At 48.0% G+C, this 23692-nt stretch overlaps 1 protein-coding gene across 14 annotated transcripts in view; it reads right to left on the bottom strand.

Moving 5' to 3' along the window:
* TACC2 (transforming acidic coiled-coil containing protein 2) overlaps positions 1-23692 on the bottom strand; it is a 229954-nt gene that overhangs the window by 56076 nt on the left and 150186 nt on the right. For all 14 annotated transcript variants that reach the window (XM_054522968.2, XM_054522970.2, XM_054522977.2 and 11 more), the window contains one exon: positions 783-919. In XM_054522968.2, the coding sequence (XP_054378943.2) occupies positions 783-919 (137 nt within the window). The remainder of the gene's footprint in view (positions 1-782; positions 920-23692) is intronic.

Below are 23692 nucleotides of genomic sequence, written 5' to 3'. Positions count from 1 at the left end.
CATGGAAGGCCAGAGTGGGGTCCTCTAAGGTGTGGAGCCCAGAGTTGTCCAGGTCCAAGGACAATATCACCCGGGCCCCCTGACCAGCCTGTGGGGCCATTTCTGGCAGGCCCCGTCTCTTCCAGGCTCCTACGAATCTTCCATGTGAGAGGTGGTTCTCTGTGCTGGTGTAACTGGGAGGCGCAGAATGCATGCCCCACAGGGGTGGGGTGGGGACGAGATCTATTCCACCTGTCCACTAACCACCCATCTAAAAGGAACATAAAGGTGTTTTCACTCACACTAAGGGAGAAAGTTGTGGGAAAGTGATAGGAAATCAGGTGACACGAGATTCATGAGGAATAAACAAACCACCATGATCTGCTGTGAATGTCTACCTCTCTATCCTTGCCCACTGACTACTTTCCTTCCCCAAGCCTAGCGCTGGAAATACACATGTAGATTCACAGGCCTGTCCAGAGCTAGCTAATGTTCTTAAAAGAGCAAGGGGCCAAGTGCTGGAATCCAAGACTGTGCTGTGAACTTCCAAGACCCACTGCCCTCCTCCAAACCCAATCTCCCCAGAGGCCTCCCCTAAAATTCTGCAAAGCAAATGCAGAATAATCCAATGTATCTGTTCACTCTTCATTTTCAAGAAAACTACAAAAGCCACAACAAGCACAACTCAAAGCCAAGAGGCCGATTCAGTGCTCACCTCCAGCCTGACCCAGGGGGAACTGCTGCAAATCTCCCCCAGGGCTCACAGCCACAGGGCTGTCTGGGGCCTCCCTGCCCTTGGTTACCTGGTTCTTCCACAGGTGGCTGTGCGCTGACCTCAGGTTCTGGGATGACTTCGGGGGGTGGCGGGGGTGGAGCTGGCGGAGCTTTGACAGGGGTCGTTGACTCCGGGGTCTCAAATGCCTCTTCAGAATCGGAACTCCTGATGAGAGAGGGAGAAGCACAGGTTAGACAGGGGCCCAGAGCCAGTTCTGCTGAGCCGGTGTGGCCTTCACACCCAGAGCCAGTGGGTTCTGGCTTGCTGCTCAATTAAACTGTGCAGGGACAGATGAGAGGAAAGTCATTTTCTCAGTTGTGATTCCTAAGGGTGAATCTTATCACTGGCTCTGATTGCACACAAATGATGTATTCTTTGAACTCGGCTCTACTGGAAATACACGCTTCTCGCCTTAGTGGCAAATACGCACACAGCGGACTCTGGATGAACTTCCGCACGCGTTCGTTATTAGGTATTGATTCAAATAGAGAGAGAGAGGCATTCTGTATGTTCAATGCCATGGTGCCAACTCACCCACATGATCCCACCCCATCATCTTCTCTACTGTCCTGCCTTCTCAGCGCCTCTCATAACTTGTGAGTATAGACTTATTCTAGTAGTGTTTACTGTCTTTCTCTTCTACTGAGCTCAAAACACAGGAGGGCAGCTGGCCTTGTTTATCTCAGTATCTCCAAGCCTACAGTGGAGGGCCGGGAATGAACATGTGTTGAGTGGGTGAATGGAGTGAACGAAGGAAGCCAGCAAGCCGGCCAGGCAGAGGGTGCATCAGACCAAGACACAAAGCACGGCCACCAACCCTGACACAGTGAAAATGGCCCTCGCTGGTCTGCAGGAAAGTCTGTTCTCAAGGAAGACTCTTCACCCAGAGAACTGGACCAAAAATCCACATGGAGAAACTCTGCCCACTAACAAGGAGAGGCCACTGGCCAAGCCTTGGCCTGGGTTGAAGAGGAACCAACAGGCCAGGTGCAGTGGCTCATGTCTCTAATCCTAGCGCTTTGGGAGACTCAGGTGGGAGGATCACTTGATGTCAGGCATTTGAGACCAGCCTGGGCAACACAGTGAGGCCCTACTTCTATAAAAAAATAAAAATAAAAAATTACCCAGGCTTGGTGGCATGTGCCTATGGTCTCAGCTACTAGGGAGGGTGAGGCAGGAGGATCACTTAAGCCCAGAAGTTTGAGGCTGCAGTGAGCTATGACTGTGCCAGTGCATCCCAGCCTAGGTGATAGAGCAAGACCCTGTCTCTTAAAAAAATAAAAAGAAGAAAAGGAAGAACCAACAGACAGCCCTCCCCATCACCCTGCTTCCACCAGTGACTCAATTTTAAGCCAGAAAGAATAAGGCTTCCCCCAGTACTAAGCCAGCTCCACCTATGCTCAAGATGCCCAAGGGCCCACGGTCCTGAGCCCAGCCTTGCCTTGGAGAACAGCTAGCCTGGCGGCAGCAGCCGCAGTTGGGCTGAGTCCCATTTTGGAAGAGTTAAACGGACCAAAATACTGATTTATTTATTTGCAACAAGGGGGTTAATTATTAAGAGAATGGAAACTTAGAGTGGCTGAATGGCACGAATGATCCCAGCAAGCAAATCTGGTGAAGACATGAAATCGGGGTGACCTGGCAGGTGAGTACGGACAGTATGTACACCAAGCTGCACCGGTGTCACGGAGCCGCACAACCCAATGCTGACAGATGCTCACGTTGCTGAGCTTCCACAAAGACCAAAGAACCAGGGACCCCAGTAGAGGCCACCATCTTCTAAAGATCACCAGCCAGCTGGCAGAGAACACTAGGAACCAAACCAATCCCTCCACTATCTGCTGGGACCTGAAGAAAGAGCTATTTGGTGAGTTCCCTTCAGAAAATCTGTATCGATGCTTTTACAACTAGTTTGTCAGTGACTTACTTCATCGGCGCCAAAGATCCCCTTGCCCCTCCACCCCACAAGGACCTTGGCTCCTCCAACCAGCCACAAAGCCTCCAGGGAACCAAAGAGTTTAAAAGAAACATCATAGCTGCTTTTGATGGGATCCAATGAGCCAAACCCAGTCTACTATTAAATTTCATGAGGAAATAATTCATGCAAACACAACAGAAGATACTGACTTCTTACAAACACTCATTAATATCAAAGGGCTTAGCTTTTGTCTATGGGGAGAAGGTAAGATCTGCACTTGCACAACAGATTGAGGTACCTGAAGCATCTGTTTATCGGTGTGGAAAACAAAAGGAGGTCACACAACAGAGGAGCAAAGAAGAATGAGAGTTCAGATCAGCCTGGCGAGCCCTGGGTACGGCCCTGGGTGCTGCCCTGGGAACCCAGCTTCCTCACCAGGCCCCCAGCACTGCACCATCATGAGCAACGCTGACAAGATACACAGAGATAACTTGCCTTTTTCCAGAGTCTCCCTGAAGCACCAGCAGACTGGAGTCCCCACTGCTGGTCACCGCTGTCCACATCCACCGGGCCCATTCCACTGGGGACCACATCTGCCAGGAGGCATAGGCCATTTCCACTGAAGAACAGCCTCTGTCCCCCAAATTCCCACCCCTAATTCCCCTGCTCGTATCTCTTGGATCTAAATCTCTTTCAATGTCACCAAAAAAGTTAGCTGCACCACCAGCCACAGATGCTGTGAGCTTCTCCAGTGTCCGGAGGCCCCGAGGCTGCCCCACTCAAGCAGAGATTCGAGGAAAGCCTGAGTACTCGTCCATCCCCTGGCTTCTGCATTCCTGGGCACTGGCGACAGCAGGCTCTGAAGCACAAAGGGCCCTGCTCTTTCTCAACAGCACAAGCAAGCAACAGGGAGGGCCGGATGCCCCTCGGTTCTAGCCGCTGAATTCCAATGAGGTCTCCGCTGCAGCAGCTGCCCAGCCTGCGCACCTGCTCAGAGGGACCGCCGTTCACGATCGCCCTGTGTGGAAGGCAGAGCATGGGGTGGGCCAGGGCACACCAAGCCCCTTTGTGGTCCCTTGCCTGTTTACTATGAACGATTTCTGCATCAAAACACCAGGGCCCACCATGGACCACGAGAATGGCATTCACTTCCGGTGCTGCCTGCCTTGTTTTCATATTTCTGAACCCTTTCTTGGGAGCAGACAGCAAGTTAATTAGAGGAGGTGGATGGCAGCTTTTTTAATTAGCTCTTTTTTCCCTATCCAGTTTCCCAGGGGCTCAAATACATTTCTAAGAGCAAGGATTTCGGCAGTCCACCCCCAACGAGTCTGTACATAAAAATAAAGCAGCACTTTGGAGGCCCAGTGTATAAGCACAATTCCCACCGGCTGTTTGATATTTCTTTTCCTACTAGAAAAAAACCAAAGTACAAGAAATTATTCTGTTAAGGCTCCACACATTTTAAAAATGAAAGAAAAGAAAATTAATTTAATTTGCTACAAAAATGTAGCAGAAAGAGAAATGTTGTCATTACAATCTGCTGAAATATCTCTAAATTATAGGAAAATATAGTTATCAGACTATGCATATGCTATGTCCACCACAGAAGTAAATATGCAAATGCAATAAAATATCTATATTTCTATAGTGTAAACCAACCTTGTCCAACCCACAGCCTATGGGCTGCAGGCGGCCCAGGACAGCTTTGAATGCGGCCCAACATAAATTCATAAATTTTCTTAAAACACTATGAGATTTTGTGGTGATTTTTTTCTTCCAGCTCATCAGCTATCATTAGTGTTAGTGTATTTTATGTGTGGCCCAAGACAATTCCTCTTCTTCCAATGTGGCCCAGGGACGCCAAAAGATTGGACACCCCTGGCTTGTAACACTTTAATTCTCAGCATGAAAAGCATGATAATTACCACCATTTGTTGAACATACTGTTAGGTGTCAGGCACAGGAGTAGGCCCATTGTACACACATCTAAGATCTTCAAAAATGTCCTGCCTAGCCAGGTATGGTGGTGCACACTTGTAATCCCAGTTACATAGAGGCTGACTCAGGAGGATCGCTTCAGTCCAGGAGTTTGAGACTGCAGCAAGCTATGATCGCACAACTATACTCCAGCCTGAATGACAGAGCGAGACCTTGACTCTTAAAAAAAAAAAAAAAGGTCCTGGCTGCCAGACAGCAGGCCCATTTTACAGCTGAGACAATTAGGCATTAGAGGTGCAAGTTCCTTTGCCAGAGGCCGTATGGTTACTAAATGATGGGAGCTAAGTCTCAAATCCAGAACTGCCTGTCTCTAAAATCTGTGCCCTTTTTTTCGCTACATCTGTGGCTTCCAAACATTTTTAGCAAGCTCAATTTACAATATGCTTGTAATAGCATTTTACAATATGTAATGTAATCGCAATTTACAATATGCTTGTATAAGGTCCATCATGGACAGCAATTAAGTTGTTTGGAGGAACTCAAAAACCTGACACTTGGGGCTGGAGACATGAGGTAGCCGGATGCCCGTTGGTTTCTCGCGCCACTGCACATCACTGGGAAGAGTCCTGAGATGCACCCATGAGTCATTACAAACTGCCCCTGACTTTTAACGGCCTGTCCTGTGATCATGCAATAATTTTTAATAAGGCAGACAGGGCAGGATGGTCAACCAGCTGTACCAACCGAATTAATCTATCAGTACAAGGCAATCAATGTGCTAATGGTATCCAATACCACACAGTGCGGTGTGTACAACCAAGCAGGAAAGAGGGAAACACGTAACCCCAGGTGTGGACAGACTGTGCTGGCCACAGAAACAGGACCCTGCCGAGCTCCTCGACTGTGTACTAGTTTGGCTTAAAAATGTTTTTTCAAGTACTTTCTTGGTCTCTAGAGTCCCACAGAGCACAGTCGGAAAACCTCTGCTCCACACAATGCTGAATTAAACACCTCCACAGCTGACACACCGTGTGAAAGAAGGGCGTGGAAATTGGCCCCAAAGCAAGAGTCAGGTAGCTGGAAAATGCAGACCCTAAGAGCCTACTTCCCTGTATTTGTGATCTGGTTTAAATATTTTCAGGTTTTTACTTCTATGAACTACGACAACAAAATATTTTAAGATCAGCATCCACACACATACATAATATACACATACACACATATATACACCCGTGTGTGAACCTGTGAGTATATCTCTAACTAAAACATAAGCATCTTATAATAAAGAGGTACTATAAATGTGGTTCCCAGTATATCATTAAATGGTTACATTTGCTCAAGTTTTACTGGAGATAATTCAAGGGCTTGGAATGATAAATTGCAAAGGCCATAAAATCTTGGAAGGTGGAAGAAAATTTAGAGATCATATCCTATTCCAACACACTTATCCCAGCTAAAGCCCAGAGAGCTAAAGGGGCTTGCCCAAGGTAACCAGCCCATTCATGACAGCTAGAGCTGGAAATTCGATAGAACCGGGCCTACCTTCATGGAGCACTGCCTCCAAACAAGAGCCTTTGCTCTAAATACAACACCCATCCTGGAAATCTAAAGTTTATATAACATTTGAATGTTACCTGATTATCAAGAAATAATTCCTTCTGGAACACTGCTTAAGGAGAAGAGGATACTTCCATATTCGAATCCAGGTCAATTCCTTAGAATTCCAGTTTGCAGCTCCCAACATGAAAGTGATCTGGGAACTGGAAGTAGGGTCTTGGGACCACTCCTCCGAGTGAAAGGACACAGTGCAGGCCAAAGACAGGGGCTTCCTTCTTCTGAGCTCCCCTCCTGCTCCCACCTCTTTTTCCCTTGAAGACCAAGCCCAGGTAAAAGCAACAGCTCTGGACAGAAGCCCTGGTCGGGGAAAGCCAGCCAGCATTGTCCAGGCTGAAAGATCAGCTGCCATCCCTGAAGAGAGAGGGAGACCTTCCAGAAACAAAACTGAGCCCTCAGCGACAGATCAGACAGTCTCATTCATCTCTTCATCTCGTGTAAGAGTTTGAGGACTCTGTGAGTAAATGGATATTTTTGAAACTGCTGCATGCTAGATTCTATTCAACAAAATATTCCGCTGAATGAGACCTTCAGATAGTCTTGCCAATAAAAGCTTTCCCCTCCCCAATCTGTGCACACACACACACCTCGCTGGCATAAAACAATATGATCAGACCAGTCATTTTTTTTAAGGGCTGACAAAATGATCTTTCACTTTAATTCATCCATCCTGCATATACAAAAGGAATTGCTCTGTTGTATCAATATTTAGGTAAATAAGAACATGATTTCAACACAAGCAAATGCCAAGACCCATCTTGGACGGTCAGGTGACTGAGAAGCAGCCAGCCAGGTACTGCCTTCCATGAACAAACACCAAGCTAGCTCTGGCAAGCCAGGCTGCTAGAATTTTCCAGGCTGACACCTACGGCTGCCTCGAGAAAAATCAAAGCAGATGACAACACATTTACCCCGAGATTCCCAGCCGGTCCTATTTTCAGAATCAAGTAGCTATCACTTTGTGACTATGCTGTGATGTTACCAGGGTTCCCGGGGTACTGGCCATCGCCATCCTGACCATCGCTAGGTTATAGCAGCAGCATGACCAAGAGGAAAGAGCACCGCAGATTGAGGAGTCCCACGCCTGGGTTATGGCCAGGTGTTAATTGAATACAGTTGCAAGAAACAGGAACCCAATTCTGAATTTAAACTAAAGCATGGTCAGGCACCGTGGCTCATGCCTGTAATCCCAGCACTTTGGGAGGCCAAGGCAGGCAGATCACCTGAGGTCAGGAGTTCAAGACCGGCCTGGCCAATATGGTGAAACCCATCTCTACTAAAAAAAAAAAAAAAAAAAAATACAAAGATTAGCCAGGCGTGGTGGCGCATGCCTGTGGTCCCAGCTACTTGGGAGGCTGAGGCAAGAGAATTGTTGGAACCCGAGAAGCAAAGGTTGCAGCAACCCAAGATCGCACCACTGCACCCCAGCCTGGATGACAGGGCAAGACTCCGTATAAAAAAAAAAAAAAAAATTAAATAAATAAACTAAAGCAAGAATGGGATTTACTGAAAACCCAAGGAGGCTAAGGAACCACATCTGAAGAGACAGGAATGAGGGCACTTCAGTCCTCCAACCATTTTCTGGATCTCAGCTCATGGTTTAACTTCCAGGGAGGGAGTATCTACTTAGCTCCTCTTGGGTCTCTTGGCTGGAAGAGGGTAGGGAACCTTAACAAAGGAGCAACCTGCTGAGACTCAACAGAATGGGGAGACAGACTTCCCCAAAAGGCAGGCAGGACGGGGAAGGGAGGGCAAGCAGGCCACAAACCACAGTCTACTACAGGATGCCTCCCAGCTCCCCTTGACAAGCACATGACCTTAGGCAAGACACCTGACCTCCCAGGCCCTGGGACTGTCACATAAATGCGGATATTAATGACCATAAGGATAATGCCTCCCCATTATTATTGCAGCTCTGACTCTGTCTTTGGCCTCCAAGCATTAGAAATTTGGGGAAATGAGGGCTGGGCGCAGCGGCTCACACCTATAATCCCAGCACTTTGGAAGGCCGAGGTGGAACGAATTACCTGAGATCAGGAGTTCCAGACCAGCCTGGCCAAGATGGAGAAACCCTGTCTCTACTAAAACTACAAAAATTAGCTGGGCGTGGTGGTATGCGCCTGTAATTCCAGCTACTCAGGAGGCTGAGGTACGAGAATCGCTTGAACCTGGGAGGCAGAGGTTGCAGTGAGCCAAGGTCATGCCACTGCACTTCAGCCTAGGCGACAGAGCGAGACTCTGTCTCAAAAAAAAAAAAAAGAAAAAAGAAAAAAGAAAAGAAATTTGGGGAAATGTAATTTTGCTAGCAAGCAAACCAAGTCCTCTATTTTACTTGGTCAAAGCTGCTGAGCTGGACAGGAAAGAGACCCTGGAGGCCAGCAACGAACTGTGACTGGTGCAAAGCCAGGCCACCTGTGGACACCAGAGTGTATCGAAGAAAGGGCGAGCTCCGGGTCGTGCTGAGAGCAACTTCATCCTCCCCTCAAGGGGCACACAACCAGATCCAGGGCCAGGGGACTGCTTCCAGAATGAAGGGGGCTCAGTGTGGCACTGCGCCCATGTGGGTGTGCATACATGTGTCTGCTGAAACTCACTCCCCTAACACAAACATACTTAGTTTTGAAATTGGCTTATTTGTGACAATACCAGGTTCCTCGCAAAAGAGAAGTGACCTTCTAGCGGCTGAGGGCCCACTGCAGGAAGCGCAGAGTGACACTAAGCCAGCCCCCACAACCCAGGCTCATGATTTCACCGATTTGTAACTGGATCCTGCTACGCCTTCCTGGAGAAAGGCCAGACTGAATCAAGTGTCAGGAGAAATAAAGAAAAAAGAGCCTCGGACCACCCTTTTAGTTTCCTTGCCTTCACATACAGATATCCCCAAAATCTCTTTGTAGCTAAACTCCTTGATTAACTTAAATTGGAATCTTAAAACTCAGGTTTGGCCGGGGGCGGTGGCACATGCCTGCAATCCCAGGACTTTGGGAGGCCAAGGTGGGCGGATCACTTGAGGCCAGGAGTTTGAGGCCGGCCTGGCCAACACGGTGAAACCCTGTCTCTACTAAAAATATAAAAATTAGCCAGGTGTGGTGGCGGGCGCCTGTAATTCCAGCTACTTGGGAGGCTGAGGCAGGAGAATTACTTAAACCCGGAGGCAGAGGTTGCAGTGAGCGGAGATCATGCCACTGCACCTCCAGCCTGGGTGACAGAGCAAGACTTTGTTTCAAAAATAAATAAATAAACAAACTCATTTTATCCCCCCAGAGACTGAGTCTTGCTCGTCACCTAGACTTTAGTACAGTGGCACAGTCACAGCTCACTGTAACCTCAAACTCTTGGGCTCACGAGATCCTCCTGCCTCAGCCTCCCGAGTAAGCTGGGACCACAGCTGTGTGCCACTACACCCTGCTGGTCTCAAACGACCCTCCTGCCTCGGTCTCCCAAAATGCTGGGATTATAGGCATGAGCTACTAGGCCTGACCACTAAACTGAGATTCTTAAAAAATATAATAGAAACTGAGTTACTTGGCCAGCTGTGGTGGCTCACACCTGTAATCCCAGCACTTTGGGAGGAGGCCGAGTTGGGTAGATCACCTGAGGTCAGGAGTTTGAGACCAGCCAGGCCAACATGGCAAAACCCTGTCTCTACTAAAAATACAAAAATTAGCCAGGCGTGGTGGTGGGCACCTATAATCCCAGCTACTTGGGAGGCTGAGGCAGGAGAATAGTTTGCCCAGGAGGCTGAGGTTGAGGTGAGCCGAGATCACACCATTGCACTCTGGCCTGGGCAACAAGAGCGAAACTCCATCTCAAAAAAGGAAGAAAGGAAAATGAGTTACTTATGGATACTAATAAGAAAAGAATATAAAACTGAATTCAAAAGATGTAAGAAGGAGCTTTCAACAGGTTATCATTCAAGTTCTTGTATTTCCTCTAGACAGGAGAATTACAATAACACCCTACCTATTCACAAGCCACTTAACAAGCAAACGAGTACCCCCTTACCCATCTGAAACACAACCAGGACCCCAGAAAACACAAACATTTCTGTTCAACCAAGTCACGTGACACAGAGCTTGCACTAAAGGATCCTGTACATTACTCAATAAAAAAAGCTCCACCTGGTCTTCTCTGGCAACACACTTAGCCTTCTCTTACCGTCTGGTCTAATACGTTTGGTATCTGGTTTCAGAACCCAAATTAAATGAGAAGGGGCAGGGTAATGTTGGAGGCAGGCACATAGATAGCACTGATAAAGAGTATGGCCAGGTGCGGTGGCTCACACCTGTAATCCCAGGATTTTGGGAGGCTGAGGCGGGTGGACCACTAGAGGTCAGGAGTTCAAGACCAGCCTGGCCAACATGGAGAAACCCCATCTCTACTAAAAATACAAAAAGTAGCTGGGCATGCTGGCATGTCCCTGTAATCCCAGCTACTGAGGAGGCTGAGGCAGGAGAATCACTTGAATGAACCCAGGAGGCGGAGGCTGTAGTGAGCCAAGATCGCGCCATTGCACTCCAGCCTGGACAACAAGAGCAAAACTCAAAACTCCATCTCAAAAAAAAAAAAAGAAGAAAAAGAGTATGTGATAGGCCAGGCGCAGCGGCTCACTCCTGTAATCCCGGCACTTTGGGAGGCCAAGGCAGGAGGATTGCTTGAGCCCAGGAGTTGCAGATCAGCCTGAGCAACATGATGAGATCCCAGCTCTACTAAAAAAAAAAAAAAAAAGAATAAGTGACAGAGGAGACGGAAAAACCATAAAGAAGATGCAAGAACTCAAAGAGCAGTCAGCTCTGGCCAACCGCTAGAGCTTCCCCAAGCACCTGGCAGGGGACAGATCCCCCATTGCAATCACCCCTCAGTAACATAATGGCTGTTGACGAAGGTGAGTGGGATTGCATGTACAATCAGGATAACTCCCAGTTAGGTGATAAGTAGGAAAAAAAACCCAACAAATTAAGAAATGTATATATAATATGAACTTATTTCAGATAAAATAATTATATACAAACTTACACAAAGATACCTAAATACATATGTATATTCACGTACACAGATGTCTGTGTACAGACACACGCACATAAAAGCAACACATAGGTGCTGTTTATGTAAGTCAGAAAAAGATATTTAAACACGGGTACCAGAAACAAGGTTGCCTTGGTACACGGGAGGATGCAGGCCCCAACACGGCAGAGGTCAGCCACACTGCTGGGGACGCAGGGGCCTTCCCAGATGTGCTCAGCAAGTTCTTCCAAATCTCATCCAGTTCCTGGATACAATACACGGAACCCAGTTGGGATCCAGTTAGCTGGATTTTGTCCAGGGCAGCATGGATTAAGGGAAGGAGCCAACAAGGAGCTTGGAAGAAACAGAGGAGTGACAAAAATGTAGCTGTCCCCCTCTGCACTGGCCAGGGAAGACACACCCACCAGAGCAGCCCCACACCCCCAGGCTGTATTATCGGGGTGCCTCGGGGACCCCCTCCAAGTGCTCCCCCAGCCAGCAAGACACATCCATTCTGCATCGGAGGCTCATGTTCCACACTCACCAAGTGTCCTTCCAATTCCAAGTGTGGTTTCTCAGGCAGGTACCCGAGGACCAGGATGGGGGTGCCTCAGCCAGGGGCTGCGAAGTGTCAGGAATTGGAATAACCCCACGGCCACTCACCTCAGCTGACACGTTACAGTCCCTCAGAGCTTCCTCATGACTGATCTTTACAACAGGAGAGGCACGTGGGTATCATTCCCTGACTATTCACGGTTTCAGAAGGACCTATTTATTCCCCATCACCTGCGGGCACCTGGGCTGGTGAACCAGACAGATAAGCTCCCACTTTCAAGATGCTCAAGTCCTCCTGGGTTCTGAGGATAAGAACTTGGAGCCAAGTGGTTCAGCATCTTGCCTGAGGGCTCAGAACCACTCAGGGGCAAGGGCAGAGCCAAGACAAGCATACGTGTCTTCTGAGCCTCAGCCTGACCCAACTGCCCTCCCCGCTCACGGAGGCTCCTGTATGTGAACAGGCTGGAGTCCTCATTTGCAAGTCAGTCTCTAGTAGGTTTGGCAGCTGCAGTTTCCCAGAGCAGCCTCTCCTCCAGGGGAACGAATCAGCAGAGTTTCTGCATCTAGATCCATAGCAGCCCACAGGGGCAGCCAGCCAGGACCTCCACCCTATTCTTTTGGCCCTTTCGCTCATACAAACAAGGAGGGGGTGTCTCACATGTCCATGCCATGCCATCCCAGCTGCAAAGGCCTGAGATTCTTGGAACCCGCAGGGAGTGACATGGGAAGGCTGTCACATGGAGGTCCTCCCAGACCTCTACAGGAAAGTCAAGTCAACCCTGAATTCTGTTACTCTCATTACTCACATCCTGGGCAAAGGGCAACACCATCATAGGGCCAACGGGAGACTGAGAGGATGACTAATCTCAGGGTAGACTGTTGCAAACAGAAGGCCACAGGATTCAGAGCAAGAGCAGCTCTGGCCTTGGAATCCTGGCTCCTAAGCCCCCACCCCCGGTTGTTTTTTTTGTTTTTTGGGGTTTTTTTGAGACAGAGTCTCACTCTGTCACCCAGGCTGGAGTGCAGTGGCGCAATCTTGGCTCACTGCAACCTCTACCTCCCAGGTTCAAGTGATTCTCATCCCTCAGCCACCCGACTAGCTGGGATTACAGGCGCGTGCCACCAAGCCCATCTAACTTTTTGTATTTTTGGTAGAGATGGGGTTTCGCCATCTTGGCCAGGCTGGTCTCGAACTCCTGGCTTCAAGCGATCCACCCACCTTGGCCTCCGAAAGAGCCAGGATTACAGATATGAGCTTAGAAGCCACCATGCCCAACCTGGCTCCTAAGCTGTTTACGTCGAATGTATCTTCACCTACGTGTCTCTGTGTGTCTTTGAACCTGCCTCTGCCTCTACCTGCGCCTGAGTCTCTGCCTCTTGTATATCTACCTTTCTCCGCGCCATGCCCCCTCACGCTTCTCCCCGTCTAGTCAAAATGAAGAAAGACACATTTGGAAGCTGCCCTGCTGATGAGAATCCCGCTTGTTCCATCAATAATTAAAGCTCACGTGTTTTGACTTTATAACTCGTCATTTACAGTTTTGCCTTAAAAGCGGTACTTCAACACCTTGCAAATATGGGGAAAGGATTTGAAGGCTCTTAGTGCACAGGACAATCATGCCCCTGCATTCATCTCTTGGTAATGTTTCTCTCCGTGGAAACCCATTACTGAGTCCTGCTGAGAAGTCATTGTTTTTAACAAATACAGACACACCTTACATGCAGTTTGCAAACCAGTTGGCTAAATCCCAAGCAACTCAGAAATCGTGGTGAGCTGCTGGTGGAAGACAAGCAGGTGGAATTTTAATCAGGCATCACACCCTCCCTGCCATGGATAACATGCTCCTGAATGAGGCCTTCAGAGGCCTGAAGCTTTGCCTGATTCAGAGAGAACCTGTGTCCAGAGTAGGTTTCATGTTTGGTCTATTTCACTCATCCAAAAATTGATAGTTCTCAGGGTCCTGCCCAGAGTAGCTGCTCAACAAATACCTCCCACAGCGCTTCTCCCTAATCAAAAAGGCAAACTCTCCAGAGTTCTTTCCCTGCTCTGCTAAATATGGCAACCTGTGGTCTACTGTGTGTCTCAACGAGTCTCAATCATGATTTGGCACACAGAAATAAAGTGAGCAAACCCAGATGTGGGATGGAGAAGCTACAACAGCTTAGTAGAAAGCCTGAAAATCTAGAAAGTCTTAAAAGCTTATTTTCTACCACAGTCTGCAAGCAGTGCAATAAAGCAGTACAATCACGAGGAAGGAAGACTTAAATCTTTTGTTCCTTTCTTCTAACCTCTTTACATGATAAAAAAAGAAAAAGAATAGCTGGTAAACAGCACACTAATTGTAGGGAATAAGTATTGTTCAATGCCTTGAAAATGTGCTTTTCCTGCTTCCGATGTTTTCACACTGTTCTCTCATACATAATGCAGCATACTCAACTCACTCTTTAACCCACTTATTAAAAATTCTGAAATGATAAAGTCTAAATTAAAGCACTTTCTTCACATATTAATATACGAATTACACGATTCTGACATCTTGTAGAAGAAAACAGCACCACAGCCATCAAATATGAGCATCAACTGATCTGGTTCCAAATTCATGAGAGGTGAGTAACTTTAGACAGGTTACTTAACATCACTGGACCTCAGTTTCTTTGTCTGTGCAATGGGCAATAGTAGGTAGTAGGGGTTGCTTTCAGAGCTGAGTTTATATTTGTAAAGCACCTTGCACAATCCCAGGCACTTAGAAGATATTTACTGGCTCCAGTCCTCAAAGTGTTAAAATTCTACCACCAAAATTATTGCATCTTTCACCTTAACACAATAAAGAAACATAAAGCACGGCCATGCTCCCAGTAGCCAGGGGACAGCTGTACCAATGATTCATGAGTTTACAGAGCGATGCAAAAAGAATGTGATTTTCTTGCTCTTCCCACACATCCAACAATGCCCCCTCCAACATGCACACACAGACACATACTGCTAAAGTGGCTGTGGGCGAGGAATTGTAAAACTAAGCAATAAATTTCACGTGAATATTTACTGAATTAATTCACAGACACTCAAGAGAGAAACTGTAATCAGCCAAACAGAAGAAGGGCTGGCTGGCACTGTTTGTTCTAGGCTCTAGGATGCCTTAAAATTTCTCCCTCTTGGCCGGGCGCGGTGGCTCATGCCTGTAATCCCAGCACTTTGGGAGGCTGAGGTGGGTGGATCACCTGAGGTCAGGAGTTCAAGACCAGCCTGGGCAACATGGTGAAACCCTGTCTCTACTAAAAATATAAAAATTAGGTGGACGTGGGGGGCGTGTGCCTGTAATCCCAGCTGAGGCTGGAGAGGCTGAGGCAGGAGAATCGCTTGAGCCTGAGAGGCAGAGGTTTGCAGCAAGCCGAGACTGCGCCATTGCACTCCATCCAGCCTCGGCAACAGAGCGAGACTCCGTCTCAAAAAAAAAAAAAAAAAAAATTCTTCCTCTTGCACTCCCTGGGAAGTGAGGCTTCTCAAAGCTGAGACATGAAGAGTGAAAAAAGAGTCAGTCATTAGAACTCGGGGGAAGAGGCCGGGTGTGGTGGCTCACGCCTGTAATCCCAGCACTTTGGGACGCCGAGGCAGGTGGATCACGAGGTTGGGAGATCGACACCATCCTGGCTAACGTAGTGAAACCTCGTTTCTACCAAAAACACAAAAAAATTAGCCGGGCGTGGTGGTGGGCGCCTGTAGTCCCAGCTACTCAGGAAGCTGAGGCAGGAGAATGGCGTGAACCCGGGAGGCGGAGCTTGCAGTGAGCCAAAATCGCGCCACTGCACTCCAGCCTGGGCGACAAAGCCAGACTACGTCTCAAAAAAAAAAAAAAAAAAAAAAAAGAACTGAAGGGAAGAAAGTTTCAGGCAGGGAGAACAAAAAGATGAAGAGCCCTGAGGTGGGAAGGGGAAGCAGGGTGGCAGGTGCAAGGAATGGGCTTCAGGCCATTTAAGAAAACAAAGTGGACAAGGAGGAGAAAGTTTGCCAGGAAACCCAAGAAGCGGGTAACAATGACAATGACCTGGCCTCGCTGAGACCCATGAGGAGTCTGAAAGCCACTGAGGGTTACACGGGAAAAGGACTTGCCCTGAGTTGCTGTTTTTTTGGAGACACCGTCTCACTCTTGCCCAGGCTGGAGTGCAGTGGCGCAATTATGGCTCACTGCAGCCTCGACCTCTTGGGCTCAAGCGATCCTCTGGACCTCAGCCTCCTGAGTAACTGGGACCACGGATACACGCCACCACTCCCAGCTATATATTTTTTTTCATTTTTTGTAGAGATGGTGGCTCCGTATGTTGCCCAGGCTGGTCTCAAACTACGAGCTCAAGTGATCCTCTCACCTCAGCCTCCCAAATAACTGGGACTACAGGTGTAAGCCACCACGTCTGCTAATTTTTTAAAAACATTTTTTGTAGAAACAAGGGCTCCCAAAGTTTCCCAGGCTGGTCTCAAACTTCTGGGCTCAAGTGATCCTCCTGCCTCAGCCTCCTAAAGTGTTGGGATTACAGGCATGAACCCCCAGGCCTGGCCCCTGAGTTGTCTTTAGAAGGCCATTCTGACAGCTGTGACAACAGCAGCAGGAGCAGGAGTGGAAGAAGGGTATGGAGCTTGCTTGCCACCAAGGTGAGAAGTGGCTGGGTTTGCGTCACACGTAAAGGTAGGGGTTAAAGTGAAGGGCATCAAGGAAAGATCTGAGATCCCAGCATGTACTTCTGCAAAGTTTTGGCTAAAAAAAGCATTGCTTTTTACTTGCACTATAATTGATACCAAGAAGATAATAGCTTTTTCTTAATTCCAAGAGCTTCTGAATCCTTTATATACTGGGTGATTGAAGAGTAACAAAAATGTCAGAGCCATAATCAGTGGTTTAAACACGACAAGGCAGAGAAGTAATCTCAGATTTCAATTACATATCAGAGCTCTAATGAGCAGATACAATTTCCCACATCACATAAGCATCACGGTCTCAAGGTTAAGAGTTTAAATAGATGCTCAGACCTGACCTTCTTGCCAACGAACTACTCAATTTCATGATAAAAGAAACAGGATAAGGTATTGAAACTGACAGCAGTCACCTGGCTTTTCCCCTTCATCATGACTTTCAGCCCTGACTTATAAACATGCTTCAGCGTTTTGTTACTTTCATGGCAAGGTGTTAAAGAGCAGCTTTGTGCTTTGTTTTCTCAAAGGCTCCAAGTTTTCCATTATCTCAATGTTCCTGCTACTTAAAAGTCATGCTTCTGGTTTCACTTGGGATTTTAATGTAAGTTGCATTAAAAAAAAAAGTAGGGGTTTATCCTGTGTTTTGTTTTGTTGAGGCAGGGTCTCACTCTGCCCAGCCTGGAGTGCAGTGGCCTGATCACCACTCCCTGCAGCCTCAAACTTTAAGGCTCAGGTGATCCTCCCACCTCAGCCTCTGAGTAGCTGGGACTACAGGCGCACACCCCTATGGCTAATTTTTTGTAATTTTAGTAGAGACGAGGTTTCACCATGTTGGCCACACTGGTCCTGAATTCCTGGCCTTAAGTGATCCACCTGCCTTGGCCTCTCAAAGTGCTGGGATCACAGGTGTGAGCCACTGCGCCTGACCCTGTATCCTGTTTTCTTAACTCAGCACAGGATGCGCTGATCAAACATCAGAAATAACGAAGAACTGGCAGGGTGCGGTGGCTCATGCCTGTAATCCCAGCATTTTGGGAGGCCGAGGAGGGCGGATCACCTGAGGTTGGGAGTTTGAGAGCAGCCTGACCAACATGGGGAAACCTTGCCTCTACTAAAAATACAAAAATTAGCCATGCGTGGTGGTGTGTGCCTGTGATCCCAGATACTAGGGAGGCTGAAGCAGGAGAATCGCTTGGACCTGGGAGGTGGAGGTTGCAGTGAACCGAGATCGTGACACTGCACTCCAGCCTGGGCGACAAGAGCAAGACTCCGTCTCAAAAAAAAAAGAAAAGAAAAGAAAAAAACCCTTATAAAAGAGGCCGTACAGAGATCCCTCACTCCTGCCGCCATGCAAGCACACAGCAAGAAGGTGCTATGAGCCAGAAAGCAGGCTCTCGCCATAAGTCAAAACTAACTTCATCTAAGACTTCCCAGCCTCCAAAACTGTTAGAAATAAATTTATGTTATTTATAAGCCACTCAATTTATGGGATTTTGTTGTAGCAGCCCAAAAAGTCTAAGATATCCAGAGGTGAGCTCAGCCATCCTATCATTGTATATTAAATATTGTCCATCTTCGATCTTGACAGACTTGCTTCCTGACAACTGAACCCAGGGTAAACACAGGGTTCAGGGGCCTCTCAGAGGCATGAAATGCTGCTCCTTCACCTCCTCAGTGAATCTGGGGCATGTTGTTCTACCCAGGATCTGGAGCTTCTAGCAGGGACCATGGCAGTTCTGGAAGGGCCATTCCCAAGTTTTGCCCCTGTACACCTCTGAAATCCACACTCCCAATTCTTTGTGCGACAGAATAATCCTGTTTGTTTGTGATCACAGATCACAGCCCCAGAGGCTTGGGCCTTATCTCCTCCCCAGCTTCATTCTCCTGCTGCTCAGAAAACCTTTCACCTCTGGGCCATCCACTCCCTGGGCCATCATTTTATTATTTTAGAGACAGGTCTCACTATGTTGCCCAGGCTGGAATGCAGTGGCTATTATTCACAGGTGCAATCATTGTGCCCTGTAGCCTTGAACTCCTCGGCTCAAGGGACCCTCCTGCCTCAGCCTCCCAAGCAGCTGGGATTATAGGTTCGTGCCATCATCCCTGCAACTCCGTCCTCCCATCATTATAATTTTTAAAAGGCCCTGTGCACAAACATCTCACTGTTTTTCAAACTGCATCTTCCAAATACAGTTGACTTTCTCTCTGTTCCAGCCTCCCTCCACTGCTCCTTCCAAAATGAGAATGCTTTATCTGAAATTCTTAAATTCCTACTGCTCTCCTTTTCCTTCTTGGGGCTCGGGACATACCACCCCAAAATGCAACTGTAGGAGGCCAGAATATACCACCCCAAACTATACTTGTCATATTTGGGGCTGGTTATTCTGAGAAACTGCAGACACAGGAGTAGCTCTGAAAAGCTGCCCTTTTGTAAAACACAATGATATCCATCAAGAAAATCTACATTAGTAAAGTATCTCTATCAGGACAGGGGCTGCTCCAGGCAACTGTGACGAACCAAGAGATTTTATGGGCATAACAAGACCACATTTACTCACCCTACACTTCCTCCCCTCACTCTTCCATAACTTGTCTCCACCACCCACCAGAAGCCCCAGGCCCCTATTGCTTTCTGTGGCTCAGGGGGCTATATAAGCTTCCCTCTTCGGCCCCTTCTTTTGAGTCTCATATTTTGTGGGACTCCCAGGCATAGACACATAATTACTGTGTTTTTTCTCCTGTTAATCTATTTTATGTCCATTTAATTTGTAGCCCAGCCAAAGAACCTAGGTGGGTGGAGGAAGTCAGTTTTCCATCTCCTACATTTGCTGACTTGCTGTGACTAATCTCATTCAAATTCTGGCTTTCTAGGGCCACATCAGGCCTTTCAGCAGCTTGAATCTGCATGGTTATCTACAAGGCCACACATTTTACAGAGAAAAAAGAATCTATTTTTGTCTACACATACAATGGGATACTAAGTAAAATGATGTGACTCTTGATGAGCTGTGAGCACCGGCATGAGTCCCCTAGTCCCTCACAGAACAAGAGCCAGCCTATTCCCAACAACTCCCCTGTGGGAGCCTCTGATGCACAAAACCACTGTCCAGCCGAGGGCGTAAGAGTCAAAGTTCTTTATTGATCAGGGAGGACCTGAAGGGAGAATTTCAGGAATGCCAATTTCCAAACAATCCTAAATGACAAAGCCAGCCTCTTACTTCTAAGAATAAGGACCCATCTATTAAAAGAGCCAGACCTCTGAGTTTACAAATGTGAAAACTCAGAATGAAAGTCATCTTGAGTGGCACCCAGTCTTCATCTGCAGCCACCATTCTGCTACTTTGGCCTTTTCTATCTTAAAACTGGACTACTCCAATTTCATCTTCATATATATATATATATATATATATATATATATATATATATATTTTTTTTTTTTTGAGACAAGGTTTTGCTCTGTTGTTCAGGTTAGAGTGCAGTGGTGCAAACATGACTCACTGCAGCCTCAACTCCTGGGTTCAAGCGATCCTCCGACCTCAGCCTCCCAAGCAGCTGGGACTATAGCCGTGCACCACCGCAGCACCCAGCTAATTTTTGTACTTTTTGAAACAGGGTTTTGCCATGTTGCCATGCTGGCCATGTTGTACAGGCTGGTCTCTAACTCCTGAGCTCAAGCAATCCGCCTGCCTCAGCCTCCTGAAGTGCTGGGATTACAAGCGTTGAGCTATTGTACTCGGCCCATCTTCTAATATTTTTGACCAATCAAATATTATCTCGGATAGTGAGAAGATATTTCCCTGGGTCCCTGAGTTGTAGACAATTCAGACAGTCTCCAGGAAAGTCTGTACCTGGTCACCCCTACACCTTCGGTTCCTTTCCTCTCACAGGCATTTAAGCTCTGAATTTTTGAAAGCGTAGTCACATTTGAAGAAGTGGAAGAAAAACAGTATCCAGAAAAATAAAAATTCACATAATTCTGAGCCTACAACGAGAAATGCAATATGTGAACCCAAGGATTGAGCACAAAGAACAGAAACTGCATTCTGGACAGAACGGGGTCTGGGCAGGCTTGTTTCTGAGGGTTAGCACGGGAATGAAGGGGTTTCCTTGTTGTTACAAACAGTTCAGGAGTGATAACTAATGTATCCTTTCCCATATTAACCAATGTATCCTTTCCCACATTAACTAATGTATCCTTTTCCACAATGCATCAGTGTTTCAGTGTTTTTCTTCACCAAGAATTAGGCTGTATTTAAAATACAAAACCAGGCCAGGTGCAGTGACTCATGCCTGTAATCCCAGCACTTTGGGAGGCCAAGGCAGGAGAACTGCTTGACCTCTGGAGTTAGAGACCAGCCTGGGCAACATGGCAGAAACCCCATCTCTACAAAAAATACAAAAATTAGCCAGGGGTGTCCCAGCTACTAGGGAGGCTGAGATGGGAGGATCATGTGAGCCTGGGGAGGTTGAAGCAGCAGTGAGCCATGACTGTGCCACTGCACTCCAGCCTGGGCAACAGAATAAGACCCTATCTCAAAATAAGTAAATAAAATTTAAAAATAAATGAAACCCACAGTGATCTCCCTTTCATGGGGAATCTAAAATAAAGCCAAACTCATAGAAGCAGAGAGGAGAATGCTGTTTACCACAGGCTGGGACATGGGGGAGAGATGTTGGTCAAAGGCACAAAATTTCAGTCAGCTAAGAGAAATTAGTTCAACTACTAGTTAGTTCAACAGTTAGATCTATTGTACAACTTAGTGACTATATCTAGTCAATAACAATGTGCTATATACTTGAAAATTGCTAAGAGAGTAGATTTTAAGTGTATTCTACACACACAAAAAGTAGGGGAGGTAATACATTAATTAGCTTGATTTAGCCATTCTACAATGGAATTTTTGTCAATGAAAAAAAAAAAACAGGAGCATAGTGTTTCACGAACGTTTTATGCACCAATTCTTCTCCTGGTTCCCTAAACACTTTATGCATTCTCTTTCTTACCTACAGAATTCTTTAGCAACAGAGAGGGAGATGGTGGGTGTTAATTCCATTTCACCGACATCATAAATGAGGCCCTGAATGCCAGTCTTCTCAAGCCCATGGAGTGAGTGTGCACTGTCATGTGCCCAGAAACCTAGGGCAGGTCTGCGCTGAGCCAGTGCTATTGCCCGCTAGCTATTTTTCTGGGAGGTATTGCCAAAGCGTTGCACTGTTCTTAACAGCAGAGATCGCTGGCTAAGGCTGATCTGGGCAGGCTCTATCTTGGGAGTGCTGGCTGAGTTTACCAGGCACACCCTCAGCCTCCAGGCCACCTGTCTTGTTGGTCCAGGTAAAATATGCAGGTCACAGATATGGACTGATAGTCGCACCCACTGGAAAAACAAAGAGGAAATGGAGAAACTACAATCAGGACAAAGAACCCTTGGACAGTCCACCGAGCCCTGTGGCACGACCAGGACAACAGGGACAGTCCCGTCCCACAAAGGGAGAGAGGAGGCGGGCAGAAGAGCTCCGCTGGCCGCAGCCTAGGCTTGGCTTGGCTCAGCCCAGCCCAGCCTAGCCCACTTCCCTGTCTATGGGAGCAGGTGGCTGCTGGCCCCAGGTCATGGAGCCTGGAACGTGCACGGGGCTGGAGGGTAAGAGCTGTACCCCCAGACAGGGGCTGGCCTTCATGGTGTGTGCTCCATAGCAGGCTCAGCCATGCTCTTCCCTTATCTGTTACCAGAAAGGCTGGGCAGGAAGGACATGAAGAAGGAAGACCTCTGGCTCCTGAAGTCCTGCTTCCCCTCATCTCACAGGGCAGGCAAAGGACCACCTTCCACAGACATGCTTTCCCTTCTTGCCTGGTGCTCTTCCCCACTGACCCCAGGGCCATCAGCAGCAGGGCTCCTGGGAACACAGTGCCACATATGACCACACTCCTCCAGCCCCTTGCCTCTCCTGTGTCTCGTGTCACTTTTCTTAGGCTGTGCCCTGGCACGTAAAGATGCTCGCGACAAGTGCCAGACCTGGAAGTTGCCCAGGAGCAGGTTGCCTCCCACAGCCTCCCCAGTTAGGGCAGGAAACTGATCTGAGCTGTTAAGGGGCATTCGTGGACCAAGCCAAAGCCCAGGGCATGGAGCCCAGCTCTCTTTTCAGACCCCAGCCTGGCTCTGGGTCACCGAGGCTGGGGCACAAACTTCCCTAGCAGCTGGAAGCCAGTATGTCTGCCAAGGAGGTTGCAGAGAGGATGAGGCAGCCCCAGGAAGCCACAAGAGTAAGTCAGCTGTTCTAGATCAAAGGTGATTCTAAAACCCAAAAACTCTGATGCTTCGGGCTTTTTGGGGTTTTCTGGGGTGAGGAGGGCACATTTTTCTAAAGCCATCCTAGCAATTACCCCTGTAGGAATCCCACCTGTCAGGCACAGGAGACATATGCCCTCTTTTCTCTAAGTCAGTTTGAACTGGTGTTTTTCTACTTGCAACCAAAGATACCCAAGCTGAGGCCACAGGCAAAGCCTGTCTGAGGATGTTCTGGGTACAGCTCTGCCCAGAAACACCTCTTTAGGCCTCAGGCTCCTGGTCACAAGCCTTCGCCTGCTCACACAAACTCCGCTAGTCACGGGTTTGGGGGTCCAAACTCAGCGCTCTCACACACAGGCCAGAATGCCAAAGGGATGGCCTGCCCCTCACCCCCTGCCCTCCCCGGCTGCTCTCGCTCACCCTCTGTGCACTCCTGGCTGTTCCTCCTCCCACAACAGCCTGGTGCTGTAGAGGGATGCTCCTCACTCCCCCAGCAGCCCTGCGCCCCAGGACGGCATCTTAGGGCCATTCATGAAAGGCAATGGGCAGTCACAGGATCCTCTTCTCAAAGAGGCTCAGCTGGGAAGTTCCATGCAGGATCTAAATGTGCCCAGATGTTTTCCCTAAAGTAAAGCTAATAAAGCCAAACTCTCCCGCCTTCTTCCTGGAGGGAAAATACTTCCAGACCACTGTAGGCACCTCCCTTTAATGCAGAACAATGAACAATGTGCAGCTTCCACCAGGGGCCTGGATAAGTGGCGCAGAGGAGTCACCGTGAGAGGCTGGAGCCCATTGGATGTGGGCTGCTTCTCAAGTACAGAGACCCAGATCTGAGCCCCATGAAGGAGGGTGCTGGCACAGGACTGCTGCAGCAAACTCAGCTCCTCCTGGGTGGGCAGCAACAACAGGCTGTGCTCTCCCCTGCCTGATTCTCTCACCCA

This window comes from Pongo abelii, chromosome 8 (genome assembly GCF_028885655.2).
Source record: "Pongo abelii isolate AG06213 chromosome 8, NHGRI_mPonAbe1-v2.0_pri, whole genome shotgun sequence".
Classification (NCBI taxonomy): Eukaryota; Metazoa; Chordata; class Mammalia; order Primates; family Hominidae; genus Pongo; species Pongo abelii.
The sequence above is the reverse complement of the archived record's forward strand: the minus strand, read 5'-3'. Positions and strand labels throughout refer to the sequence as shown.